Source organism: Chiloscyllium plagiosum, unplaced genomic scaffold (assembly GCF_037043375.1).
Source record: "Chiloscyllium plagiosum isolate Xiang-an unplaced genomic scaffold, Cpla_swu_hap1 HiC_scaffold_6, whole genome shotgun sequence".
Taxonomy (NCBI): Eukaryota; Metazoa; Chordata; class Chondrichthyes; order Orectolobiformes; family Hemiscylliidae; genus Chiloscyllium; species Chiloscyllium plagiosum.
This window is the reverse complement of record NW_028270144.1, coordinates 71,024,314-71,037,802: the sequence shown is the minus strand read 5'-3', so window position 1 is coordinate 71,037,802 and position 13,489 is coordinate 71,024,314. Positions and strand designations below refer to the sequence as shown.

General features: G+C 40.5%; 1 protein-coding gene across 8 annotated transcripts in view; it reads right to left on the bottom strand.

Annotated features, from left to right (window-relative positions):
• The window catches only part of LOC122550643 (neuronal PAS domain-containing protein 2-like), a 122,124-nt gene that overhangs the window by 47,549 nt on the left and 61,086 nt on the right, over positions 1-13,489 (bottom strand). For all 8 annotated transcript variants that reach the window (XM_087988096.1, XM_087988095.1, XM_043691704.2 and 5 more), the window contains 2 exons: positions 11,153-11,273; positions 2,097-2,210 (listed from right to left, as the gene is read on the bottom strand). In XM_087988096.1, coding sequence (XP_087844222.1) covers positions 2,097-2,210; positions 11,153-11,273 — 235 coding nt within the window. The remainder of the gene's footprint in view (positions 1-2,096; positions 2,211-11,152; positions 11,274-13,489) is intronic.

The window sequence follows — 13,489 nt, the reverse complement described above, 5'->3', positions numbered from 1 at the left end:
CCTATATTGGCATAGTAATTTGTAGGCAAATATTAATAGTAAACATGCTGTTCTCAGTCACAATCTCTATTACTCATGTACTGCAATATTGAAAAGCATCAAGTCTCAGCCAGGGACAGTGCAGTACTATGAGCCAAATGCTGTAGGATTCACAACTCTACCATTAACACACACCTAATGAATCCCTGTTAGGAAACAGGACTTAAAGCAGGAGCTATGACATAATGGAAGGAAGGAAAGTTGGAGAAAAAGCCAATTCATCACAGAAAAGTCAATAAAGAATAGTTTCTGGATCAGTGGTGCTGGAAGAGCACAGCAATTCAGGCAGCATCCGAGGACAGGCAAAATCGACGTTTCGGGCAAAAGGGCTTTTGCCCGAAACGTCGATTTTGCCTGTCCTCGGATGCTGCCTGAATTGCTGTGCTCTTCCAGCACCACTGATCCAGAATCTGGTTTCCAGCATCTGCAGTCATTGTTTTTACCTCAATAAAGAATAGTGCTGAGCTGAACTTCCAGATTGACCTCAGCACCAGAAATGATAACTCAGTTGACCTGTGGCTTTCTCCTTTACTAAGATCTAGATCTTATGCCAAAATTGGGAAAGCTGTCAAGCAACAACTTGACATATTTGTATCTTACAGCTAATATCCTAGACATCACTAGTTCCACCCTGAGTACATCATATCGCACTAGAAAGGCAGACTCTAGAGATTCTGCAAGTGCAGAAGATACAACATAGGAATTTAGGAATTAGGAGTGGGAGTAGGCAATTCAGCCCTTCGAGACCACTCTGCCATTTAACATGATCATGGCTAATCTTATCCTGGTCTCAACTCCACTTTCCTGCCTGCTCCCCATAGCCCTTTATCTCACTTTTCACCAGGAACATATCTATTTCTTCCTTGAATCTGTTGATAATTCTGCCTCCACTGCTCTCTGGGGCAGTGAGTTTGACAGTTTCACAACCCTCTGAGAGAAGTAGTTTCTCCTCATCTCAGTTTTGAATCTACTTCATCACTCTATGACAACGACTGTTAGTTCGAGACTGTCCCACGAGGGGGAACATCTGTTCAAAGTCCATCTTATCAATCCCCTTTAGCATTTTATATACCTCTATCAGATGCCCCTCCAACCTTTTTGAACTCCAATGAATACAAGCTCAAGCTATTCAATTGCTCTTCGTACAACAGTCCTTTCTTCCCTGAAAGACTGTCTAAGTAAAGTAAGACTTATACGTTACAGTGGGGCGACTATACATAGATTATTTTGAATTACCTGCATTTAGTTCAGGCATGACCCTGAGGTTCTGGATGTTTGACATATTAATTCGCTGTCCCACTCTCTGCTTCTGGCCTCTTCCTCAGTCTACTATATTGTTTCAATTAAACTGAACATGGGCTGAAGGAATAGTACCTTCACATTCAACTAAGCATTTCAAAACACTTCCAGACCCAATACTGAATTCAACAATTTATGGTGCAAGCTTCAGTCCCTGATTTTTCATCCAGGAATTGATGATGTTCTGCTATTCCTATTTACATCTCATTTAGCTCTATCTTTTGTTGGCTTTACATGTTGCATTATCATCTCCTTCTGCCTTTCACTGCCATCTCTCATTTAGCTTCTTCTTCCTTTCCTTGATCAGTGATCTTCCCTAATGTTCTTTTGAGCTCTTCTCTGCTGGCCTCTGTATCAAATCATATTACATCTCTCACCTTTTCTGACAGAGGCCCATCACATTGAAACACCAATTTTAACTGCGTAACTGAATGAGTTTTAAGTAATTCAAGTCGAGAACCTTAATTCTATTTCTCTCTCTTTCTGGGTATTGCCATGATTTTCTGTTGGTACTTCAGATTTTGCTTTAATTTTATCCACTAATAATTCCTAGAATGGGACATTTGTGAAAAAAAAATGGTTATGTGGCTTAGTGATTTACTTATTGTGAATTAATCTTTCTTTCTTCAGTTCCACTCTTTAAACTATTTACTTATCTAATTTGTGTGTTCTTATGTAATATAGAATACATGTTATGCAAACCAATTTTTAAGCCCTTAGTCTCACATAATAGATCTGGACTAAATTTCAATACTCACCACTGTCATATGACTGGAAATTTCCCACAAATCGTAGATATTCATAGGTAGGAGATTCCTCTGGGTCCAATGTCCCTCGCAGCAAGTGACAAGAAAATTCAAAGCAGTTCTCAGCTAGATAAAAACATTACATACTTGCTTAAATGAAAGTTAGGCAATTGTATATTCTTGCTTTCCAGATATATGTACAATATTAATATTATTGTTGGGAGCCAGGACACCATATGGGCAGCATAGAGGATTGGACAGAAGTGTGAGGTTAGGGATTGGTGGGGAGTCAGAATCAGCTGCAATTTATGAGATAATAGCTTCACTAGTTTTCCAACCCAATTATCATACACTCTGGACAGAGAAGAGTGGGCAGTTGAGCTTTCTGACCACTTTCGAGAAATATATTCACTGTTTAAGGGCAAGTCTATGGGAGGGCGCAGGCTAGTCAAGGAATTCTGTGTTTACAATAAGGGGCAACCTACCCTTAGCGATCTTTAACTTTTCTTGCCACCCATCAGAATGGAAGGTTGTCTTTGAAATTTTGCAATGAGCAGCCGGAAGTCTGCTCTCACTAAATATTCCTTCCTCAGGATTTCAGGCAGGGTCTGTGTCCTTCGCAATGGGCACTGTGGAATCCCACTCGTGGTGGTTCTGTGAACTGCACTTCTGCCAAAGTAAGCAGAATTCATCTGAGGATGCACTATGCAAAGGCAAACTAGCATTTCGGGGAACGAATTTAAAAGATATAATATTCAGAATAAACTGTTTGCGATTTGTTAAAAATTGACTTTATGTGCAAAATTGAAAAACTGATGTCTGATGTTGGCAAACCTCTGTTAAACTTTTATAAAATACGTATTAGGTCTCAACCTGGAGCACTGGGTCTAGTTCTGTACTTCAGTAAGGCTGTGAAGACATTACAGAGTGATATAGTCACACTGCATGGAAACAGACCCTTCGGTCCATGCCGAACATTTTCCCAAACTAAACTATTCCCACCTGCCTGTGCTTGGCCTATATCCCTCCAAATACTTCTTATTCATGTACATATCGAAATGTCTTTTGAACATATACCTACATCCATCACTTTCTTCAGCAGTTTATTCCACACACGAACCACTCTCTGTGTAAAAAGGTTGCCCCTGATATCCTTGTTAAATCTTTCTCCTCTCACCTTAAAAATATGCCCCCTAGTTTTGAACTCCCCTATCCGAGGGAAAGTAACCCTGTCATTCACCTTATCTATGCCCCTCATGATTTTATAAGCCTCAGTACTGTCACCCCTCAACCTCCTACACTCCAGTGAAAAAAGTCCCAGCCTTTCCAGTCTATTTTTATATTTCAGACCCTCCTTTCCTGGCAACATCCTGGAAAATGTTTTCTGAACCCTCTCCAGAACAGGCCTCACCAATGTCCTGTACAACCTCAATATGATGTCATAACTCCTATACTCAATTGTCTGAATAATGAAACCAAGTGCCCTAAATGCTTTCTTAACCACCCACTCTACCTGTGATGCAAATTTCAAAGAATTATGTACTTGAACCCCTAGGTCTCTCTGCTCTACAACACTACCCAGGGCCCTACCATAAATTGTATAAGTTCTTCCTTGTTTATATTACCAAACTGCAATACATTACATTTATCCAAATTAAACTCCATCTGCCACTCCTCAGCCTATTGATCAAATTGATAAAGATTGTTTAAATAAGCTTATTCACTGTCCACTATATCACCAAATTTAGTGTCAGCTGCAAACTTATTAACCATGCCTCCTACATTCTTATCCAAATCACTTATATAGATGACAAACAAAAATGGACCCAGTACCGATCCCTGTGGAATACCACTGGTCATAGGCCTCCAGTCTGAAAAACAACCCTCCTCTACCACCACTCTCTGTCTCCTACTAGAAAGCCAATTTTGTATCCAGCTGGCAATCTCACCCTGAATCCTACGTTATCTAACTTTACTAATTAGCCTGCATCAATCATTTTGGTTACTTCATTAAAAAACTCAGTCAAGTTTGTGAGACACGATTTTCCTTGCATAAAATCATGCTGACTATCCCTAATCAATCCTTGCCTCTCCAAATGCATGTTAATCCTAACTTTCAGAATCACCTCCAACAACTTAACCACCACCAATGTCAGACTCACAGGTGTAGAGTTTCCAGGCTTCTCCTTACAGTCCTTCTTAAATAATGGCACAACATTAGCCACCCTCCAGTCCTCCAGTACTTCACCCGTGTTTATAGATGATACAGATATTTCTGCGAGGAGCCCTGCAGTTTCCTCCCTAATTTACCACAATGTCCTGGGATACACTTGATCAGGTCCCGGAGATTTATCCACCTTTACGTTTTCTAAGACCGCTAGCACTTCCTTTTGTATAATGTGAACTATTTTCAAAACATCACTATTTATTTCCCGGAGTTCTCTAGCCTCCATTTCTTTCTAACAGCAAAATCTGATGAGAAATATTCATTTAATATTTCTCCCATCTCCTGAGGTTCAACACAAAGACAACTTTGATGATCTTTTAGGGGTCCTAATTGCTCTCTAGTTGCTCCCTTTTTCTTAATATATTTGTAGAATCTTTTTGGATTATCTTTAACCTTATTTGACAAGGCTATCCCCTTTCTACCTTCTTGATGTCCTTCTTAAGAGTGCCTATACAATCTTTTTACTCTTCAAGAGATTCAGTTGATCCCAGTTGACTATCTCTAATATACATTTCTTTTTTATTCTTCTAGAACCTCAATATTTTTATTCATCCATTGTTCCCTAATCTGACTGCCTTGCCTTTCACTCTAACAGAAGCACAATGCCTCTGAATTCTTGCTCTCACACTTTTGAAGGCTTCCTACTTGTCAGTCATCTCTTTGCCTGCAAACATTCTACCCCAATCAACTTTTGAAAGTTCTTATTTTATACCCTTAAAATTTGCCTTACTCCAATTAAGAACTTTAACTTTTATGGAAGACTTATCCTTTCCCAAAACTATTTTAAGCCAACACCGGCATCTCCAAATCATATTTTAAAACTAATAGTATTATGATCACTAGTCCCAAGTGTTCCCCAGTAAAACTTCAGTCACTTGCCCTGTCTTATTGCCCAAGAGAAGGTCAAATTTTGCTCCTTTTCCAATAGGAACATTTACATATTGATAAAGAAAATTTTCCTGAACACATTCAGACGTTGTAGAAAAGACTGGTTCCAGGAATGGACATCTTCTACTGTTTAGTTAGATCGGACTTTTATTCTTGAAGAGAAGTTTAAGAGGAGATTTGATAGAATTAGTCAAAATAATGAGTGGTGCACAGAGTAAACAGGGAGAAACGGTTCCCATTTTTGGAAGGAATAAGAGGGCGCAGATTTAAGGTAAGTGGCAAAATAAGCAATGGTGACAAAAAAAAAATATGTTTTATGCAGTGAGTGGTGAGGATCTGGAATAATCTGCCTGAGAATGTGGAAAGCATCAAAAAAGCATCCAAGAGGAAAATGGATTATATGAAAAGGAAGAAAGGGTATAGAGCTATGGGGAGAAGATGAGGCAGTAGCATTAGGTTTATTTTTTTAATTGCAAAAATATACTTTATTCATAAAAAACTTCATCTATAAATACATATGAAAAGGTTGTTATTCTGTTCTGTACAATCTTACCAACAAGGATAAAGAAACCCAAAAAGTACCTTGGAATTTGTCATCCCATGGAGCTACCACACAATTGCAAATAACAAGGGCATTTTTAACTCATGCAGGAAGAAAATAATTTGAGGCAATGCAGTGATCTCACAACTGAACGAACACTTGTACTTTGGCAGGAAGGCAATGTGGTCTTTCCTCACTGCGCCTTAGTGATAGGTTCCCCAAGCTTCAGTGTGTCTGTCAACACATTGTCATGGACTTTGGAATGTGCCAGTCTGCCACACTCTGTCTCTGTACTGGAAGACTAACAAATGTCAGGCAGACCAAACAGTGTCTTTCACCGAGTTGATGGTCTTCCAGGTGCAGTCAATGTTTGTCTTGGTGCACGTCTCAGGTAACAGATCATAGAGCACAGAGTTCTGTGTCACAAAGCTGTTTGGGACAAATCTCGACAAAAACCACCACATCTCTCTCCAGACCTTCTCTACAAAGCCACATTCCAGAAGGAGATGAGTGACAGCCTCTTCACCAGCTCAGCCGCTTCAAGGGCCGTGTGCAGTGGTGCACAGAGACCAGGCCATTCTGCCAAATGACGTTGTCAGTCTGCTCAGGGAACAGGAATTGCCTGACAGGAATTGCCCTCTCCTTTTCCACAGGGTCTCGAGGACACTATGTGCTGACCACTTCCTGATGGGCTTGTGTTCAAAGGTATTTCTCTTTGTAAATTTCTCCAGGCTAAGAAGAATGGTCCAACTACTTGGAGCACTCCACGGTAACAAGCCCAGCCTATCCTTCACAACACCTGGTACAAGTAGAACTTCAGTATGTAGTGAGATTTGGTGTTTGCGTACCAAGGGTCTACACACAGCTGAATGCAGCCATGCACAAAAGTGACAATCAGGATGAGGGCGGCATTGGTACATTCTCCCCCCTGCCTTATCTAGAGCTTTCACATGGTGTGGAAGCTGACTCAGATGACTATAGTGGTCATAGCTTGGGGAATAGGCCAAACCCATGCCACATACAACAACTCCAAGAGTATCTTACACCTGATGACTGGATTTTACCCACAGTGGAGAGGAAGCAGTGTTTCCATCTGCCCAGTTTCTGCCTCACCTTGGTGATATGCTCCTCCAAAGTTTTGGCACACATTCTGGCCCCTCTGAACCATATTCCCAGCACCTTCAGGTAATCTGTCCTGACAGTGAAGGGGATAATGGATTGGTCGGCCCAGTTCCCAAAGAACATGGCCTCACTCTTACCTTGATTTACCTTGGCTCCCGAGGCCAGTTTAAATTGAATGCAGATTCTCCTGAGACTGTACACTGAGAGCAGATCAGAGCAGAAAACTGTAACATCATCCATGTACAGGGAGGCTTTGACCTGCAGGCCTCCACTGCCTGGAAATAGTCACCCCACTCAGGCTTGTATCCTTCCTGATGGACTCAGCAAATGGCTCCGTACAACACACAAACAAGGCAGAAGAGAATGGGCAGCCCTGCCTTATCTTATCGAGGAGCTTTCTGATTCCTACCCACTGAATGAGACTGCACTCATGATATTGGTGCAGAGCAGTTGGATCCAAATATGGATTCCCTCCCCAAAGCCCATTCTGGACAGCACATGTAGGTATAGATATCCCATCAAAGATCTTCTCCTGGTCCAGGCTGATGAGATAGGTGTTCACCCCCCTGTCCTGTGTAGGCGATCATGTCCCTGAGGAGGGTGAGGCCCTCAGAGATCTTCCTGCCGGGTACAGCACAGGTTTGGTCGGGGTGAATCACCGATCCCAGAGTAGATCTGACACAGTTGGTGATGACCTTAGATAGGATTTTGTAAACTGCACTCAGGAGTGATTTTTTTCTTTCTTGCAAAAATATATTTTATTCATAAAAGATCTTTATGTACATACACAGGTACTAAAGCAGTTCTGTACAGTCTTTTGCATATCAAGAAAAATAAACATTGGAATCTGACATTCCCTGCATTTGCAAAAACCAAACGCATTTCCTATTCATGCAGGACACTAATTGCATACAGTTGAGGCAATGAGTGTGTGTGTGTGTGTGTGTTTATCTGAGAACTGAACAGATCCCTATTGTACTTTGGCAGAAAGTCCGTAGGCCATGGTCTTTCCTCACTGTGCTTTGCCAGCAGCTGCCCCAGGCTTCCGTGCCTCCCTCAGCACATAGCCCTGGATCTTGGAATGTGCCAGTCTGCAACACTCAGTCAAGGCCAACGCTTTGCATTGGAAGACCAACATGTTTTGGGCAAACCAAACAGCATCTTCCACCAAGTTGTTGGTCTTCCGGGCACAGTCAATATTTGTCTCAGTGCGCATCCCAGGGAAAAGACCAGAGAGCACAGAGTCAAGTGTATTGCTCCCTCAGAAAATCACAATTGACACAACAAGCTGAAATGCCTCCTACCGCAGCTGGGTTTTTCCAATTTTAAATTACAGTGTAGAGATAGGCTCATTACGAATGGGATACTCCGACCATCAATAATGAGAAAGCCTTCCAAATGAGACACCTATCATATATTTAAGTAATCACCCAGCTCTTCACCAATCAGGGACTTACAGCCACTCCAAGCAGAGGCCAAGCCTACTGTCTGCACAGCAACACTGAATTGCTGGAACAACTGGTAAGGTAAGATACTTTCCAGGAATGGGAACTTCAGAATAGGAATCATGGAGAGAGGGGAGTTGCAGGTCAGAGGCAAGGGCAGGTAGATGGCTTTCAGTGGCCATCCACCTCCACCCTAATCCATGCTTCTAACTCCCTCCCAGATTGGAGTCCTGCCCTGGAACCTGGCAGACAGGCTGGTTTGTTTTAGCAGTCAGGAGGGCTGCCACATTTCCTGCCTGCCAAGAACACAGCACATCAGACCGATATCTGGATGAGGCTTTTATTTGGCCAACCATTGGTCTTTCTGCCCAGGCATTAATTTCTGAGGTGGTTGGAAGGGGGTGGACATCTCCCTGATGCTAGCTCACCTAATTATTTGCCCTTTCCACCATTTCTCAGTAAGGGAAAATGGCAGATGCATGATTCTAGATTCTGCAATAAAAGGCGGACATGTGAAAAACATAGAATGGGGGCGGGGGGGATGCTAAACAAGATGCAAAGCTGTTATCAAGATGTGAAACTGTATTATAATATTTGGCATAGTTGTATTCATTTCATCCCACACTGAAATGTTAATCTGTAACATTTGGAGTAGAACATGAAGGTACAATCTCTGACTCAGTGACAACTGTGGTACAATTGGGTCATGACTGATACTCAGAAGCCAGCAGATGCCTAGTCTGAAAATCAACTGGGTAGTTAAGAAACACACTTAGCCATTCATTTGTTTTGTCCTGTTGAGCTTACTGCCTTTACCCTTCAAACAGCTGCCAGCTGAGATGGGTCCAGTAATGAGTGTCCTGTCAGCTGCTTGGGGTGTCAAGATAGAGCTGAAAATGTGTTGCTGGAAAAACACAGCAGGTCAGGCAGCATCCAGGGAACAGGAGAATTGACGTTTCGGGCATAAGCCCTTCACAAACCCTGATAAAGAAGCATAATAAACTGAGGCTTACGGTACAGGATCACCCACTCTTACTTCGGTTTGATTGTAGGTATGGATCCAAATTCAATTCTTTGTGGAAGCCCTGGAATTCTATCAGGTTGGGAAACACACACAATGGGACTCTGTCTTCCCTTCCTTCTCTCCACCCTCTGGGAACTGAGTGCTCCCTTGGCAGCAGACAAAGGAATATTAGGCCTGAAGGTTTTCTGCTTCACCCTCTATATCCTCAGACACTTTCAGTGATTCCATAATTCTCTAACATAGGATACCCTCTGTTCATCATTTATATGTTATCTATTTCGGTCACAATCAACAAACACAAAGGCTGAATTCAATATATGTACTTGTGACACTCAATTCTAACATTCTGCACCGCCGTCAAATCCACTGTTGTTTGTACTTTGGACACTTGGATCAATTTATGTATTAACACTTTACCCAAGCGTTCTTGTTGGTGATGTGAACAAAAGGACTCATATAGTTTATAGTTCAATTCAAAATTTTATAGACAAAATATTTCTTATTAAAAACACCAAGTCAGCAAATCCCCACAATTTTGACTCTATCTAGCTCCATCTGTCTAAGAAAAATACAGTCCACAACAATCCATGTGTTTGGGCTGGGCCATTGGAATCCTCTCCGAAATGGGGCTAACTCTCTTCGATGAAGGTGGGTCTCTCAGGTCAGCGTGAATTTTCTCCCATGTCTTCTCCAGTTGCCACACCATCTTCTACCAAGAATCTTGCTGTGAGTCTTTGCCAAGGAGGTGGCTTCGAGTTGTGCATTTTTATACCCATGCCCTTGACCTTCCTGAATATTTTGTGGCCTTTGGCCAATGGGATAATGAGTGGGATTCAAAGCATCCAATGGGTTCCATCAACATCCTTCACTATTGCTATGTGGGGGAGGTATAAAGTGCACATTCTCAGACACTGGCTGGAAGTCAAGGTGCCAAAACGTTTGATAGATATTTCAATACACAACCATTGGGCTGGTTGTAACTGGATTTTCTCCAAACTTTGAAAACTCTTTGATCTTAGTTTCCACTGTTCTCTGTAGCCGACAGCTGATGGCTGCTATTTAGTTTGGCCAATTTGCTGTCAGGCCCAATTTCTCCAGCTATGGGTTAATTTAGAATGTCCAATTCTGGGCCTGTGGTCACTTGACTATGCTAAGGCTATTCCTGAGCAATCCTATAAAAAAGTTAAGTGCTGACTGGGATTAAAGCCTTTCAGCTCAAATTCAACAAAGCTGAAACCATTGCATTTGTCTCCTGGCAGCAGCAATACGATCCAGTCTGCAATTCCATCAAACCAGCCCATAGGCACTTTGCTGGTTCTGATTTAGCAGTATGTAAATTTGGTACTTAACTCTGGGTTGAAAATTTTACTTCTCATCCATTTACTATCGAGGCATTTTCTTTCATTTCTTGAATACTATTCCTTATGTATTATTTTACCTCTACTGATGTTGGCATCTTATGTATTATTCTCACACCATAAAAGGTTATTCTCATATTCTCACTTCCAACATTCTGAAACTAATCTAGAATGGTTGTATCATTTTTGACAAATAGCACTTTATATCTGGACCCCAATAAATGGATTTCAATGTTTTCATCTTCACGTTTCTTCATAATCTTTCTTGTTCTATTTCAGTGACATCTTCAGCCATATGGAATATTAATCTTTTTAAATATAACCTTTATGAGCATTCTCAACATCCTTTTTTATTTGCAGTACAGTTTGAGGTTTAATTTACGAAATGCTATACGCTCACATTGAAGGGATTAAAATACTAAAATAACAGGTTACATAATCTTTTATGTACAAGGAAACTCACAGTTTAAATAGTGTGGCAAAACAGCATCTGTCACTAATGTGTGAGAGGACAGCAGTTTAAATATTTCTTCATGCTCCTGTTCAGGGAGGAAGTTTAATAAATTCTGATCGATAACATCAGACTAGAAGAAAGACAAGAAAAGACACAGTCAGTTTTGGTATAATAATACTGTTAGTTAATAAATCATCCTGAAAACTCTGTTATGATAGCTTGATGTCCTTGCTTATTGAAAGTGGAATGGTGCTGAATATCTAAGTTTAATGGTTTGAAAATGGCAATGTTAAATCCAAGATCAGGAGAATTTGAAATATTTCATAATCATGTAAAGCTTTATAATTTATTAGCCAATACATTGACAGCAATCGTATGAAGGATAAAAATGAAACATTTATAGAAGAGCAGTGATCAAAGACATAAAGTACAGCTTGAAAAACTATTTGGATGCTTTGAGAAAATAAATGGTGGGATCACATTTACACATATTTTACAGTTGTCTTCAGATTAGAATATTAAAATTCTGTTGAGCATAACTGAAAAATCAATGCACAGGCAATTGTTGGAGGAGATTCCAGCCTGGAGTAATTTGGGCTGTGGGTGTGAGCACAAACACTGTTCCTGAGGCTGTTGATCCCTATTGTTGAGTAAGGCTCTTCAACTCCATATGTAAATAACATTCCTTTATTTACATATGGACATAGTAAGTTTTCAAATACAGCTCTTGAGACTAGTCCATTAGCCTCTTCACATGCTTATTCTCGACTAGTGTCTTTCCCCTAGTCTTCTCCCTTACTGATTCAGAGTCATGTGATCAGTTATATTATCATGATTTATATACATTGCATTATACCACATCATCCCCTAAATGTCTCTCTTCATTATCTACACTAGTTCACTAGTTTACTTTCACTTAGTTCAGCACTTGGGTGATCGTGTTGTGCCTGTCTGGAATGGCTGTATCATTCTGAGTTCTGTCTGATGTAGTGTAGGATGGCTGTCCCACATACTCTTCAGGCATTCTGGTGATATAGCATCTAGTTTGATCTGTTTGTCTGTTAATAGTAGATTCTGACCTTCTCTCCCTTAACTAGACTCCCAGTCTGGCTTTAAGGTTGACAAAATCAAGTTGCACCATCTGTTGCTTTTTGCTGTGGCTTTTCTTGAATTGTTTTGCCCTCCCTTGGTGTTAAGAGATTTTGTTTTAAAACTGGTGAATCTGTTTTTAACTTTCTTCTCTTTAACAAGTCCACTTGTAGGTATTCATTATTCAATGGCATCGTTCTGTAACAGGACAGAGCTCATTTCCATCAGGATTCTTATACATCAGTGACTATTTGATGGCTCTATTAGCCTCTCTGTTTGACTGATAATAGAGTGGACATCTTTTCAATTTGCTGATGGCTGCCTCCAAAGTGAGCTTGCTTAAACTTTTATTAATGAATTGAGGTCCACTGTGAAGGAAATTTCATCTCAAAGACCTTTTTTAGAGCTACAATCACTGAGTCTGTTGTAGTGGAATTAAGTTATATGACTTCAATCCATTTTGACTAATAGTCATCAAGAACCAAACACATCTTTCCTCTAAAATGAAACAAACCCATTGCTAACCTTTCCTGTAGCCTTGTTGGAATTTTAATGAAATCATTCGCTTTGTAGTCATTGAGAACAAACATAAACAAATACAGATGGTTTGAATTAATATCACCCAAATGGTGTAATAAATGCAATCAACAACCTTGGTCTAAGGATATCTGCCAGCACCTCCTTTAGCATCCAGTTCTGAGATGTTTTGCTAAATCATCATTGACGAATGAAATTGAATGGTCTGCACTTCTGCCTCCATTAATTTAACTGAGTGAGTTCCACACACAATCTTAGTTCTCCACTTGTCTTGGGAACAGTTACTGACTCTGTGCACCACTGTGTTGGCTCCGTCTCTGACATTACGGCTCTACTTTCAATCAGGAGTCCTAATGAAACGTTATACCCGAAACATCAACTTTTCTATCTCCTGATACTGCCTGCCTTGCTATGTTCTTCCAGCCTCCTGCCTGACTATTTCAATCTGTCTAACTGAGATTTTACTTTTCCCACCAAAGGATGAGGAATTTTCCTGGGAATGTAAATGCAGATCGGTTTAGTACCTTTTAGCAGAGTAAGTTGTTACATCCACTTCAGTTTGTTTAAAGCTTTAAAAAGTTTTGGAAACTTTTCCTGAAATTCTCTCCCATTTTCATTATGAGTTATTGTAACTACTTTCTATAAGTGACCTAGATGAATACATGTATTCTGATTCCACATTATATTTAGTATTTCAGTGACACTTTGTTCTCTGTGACT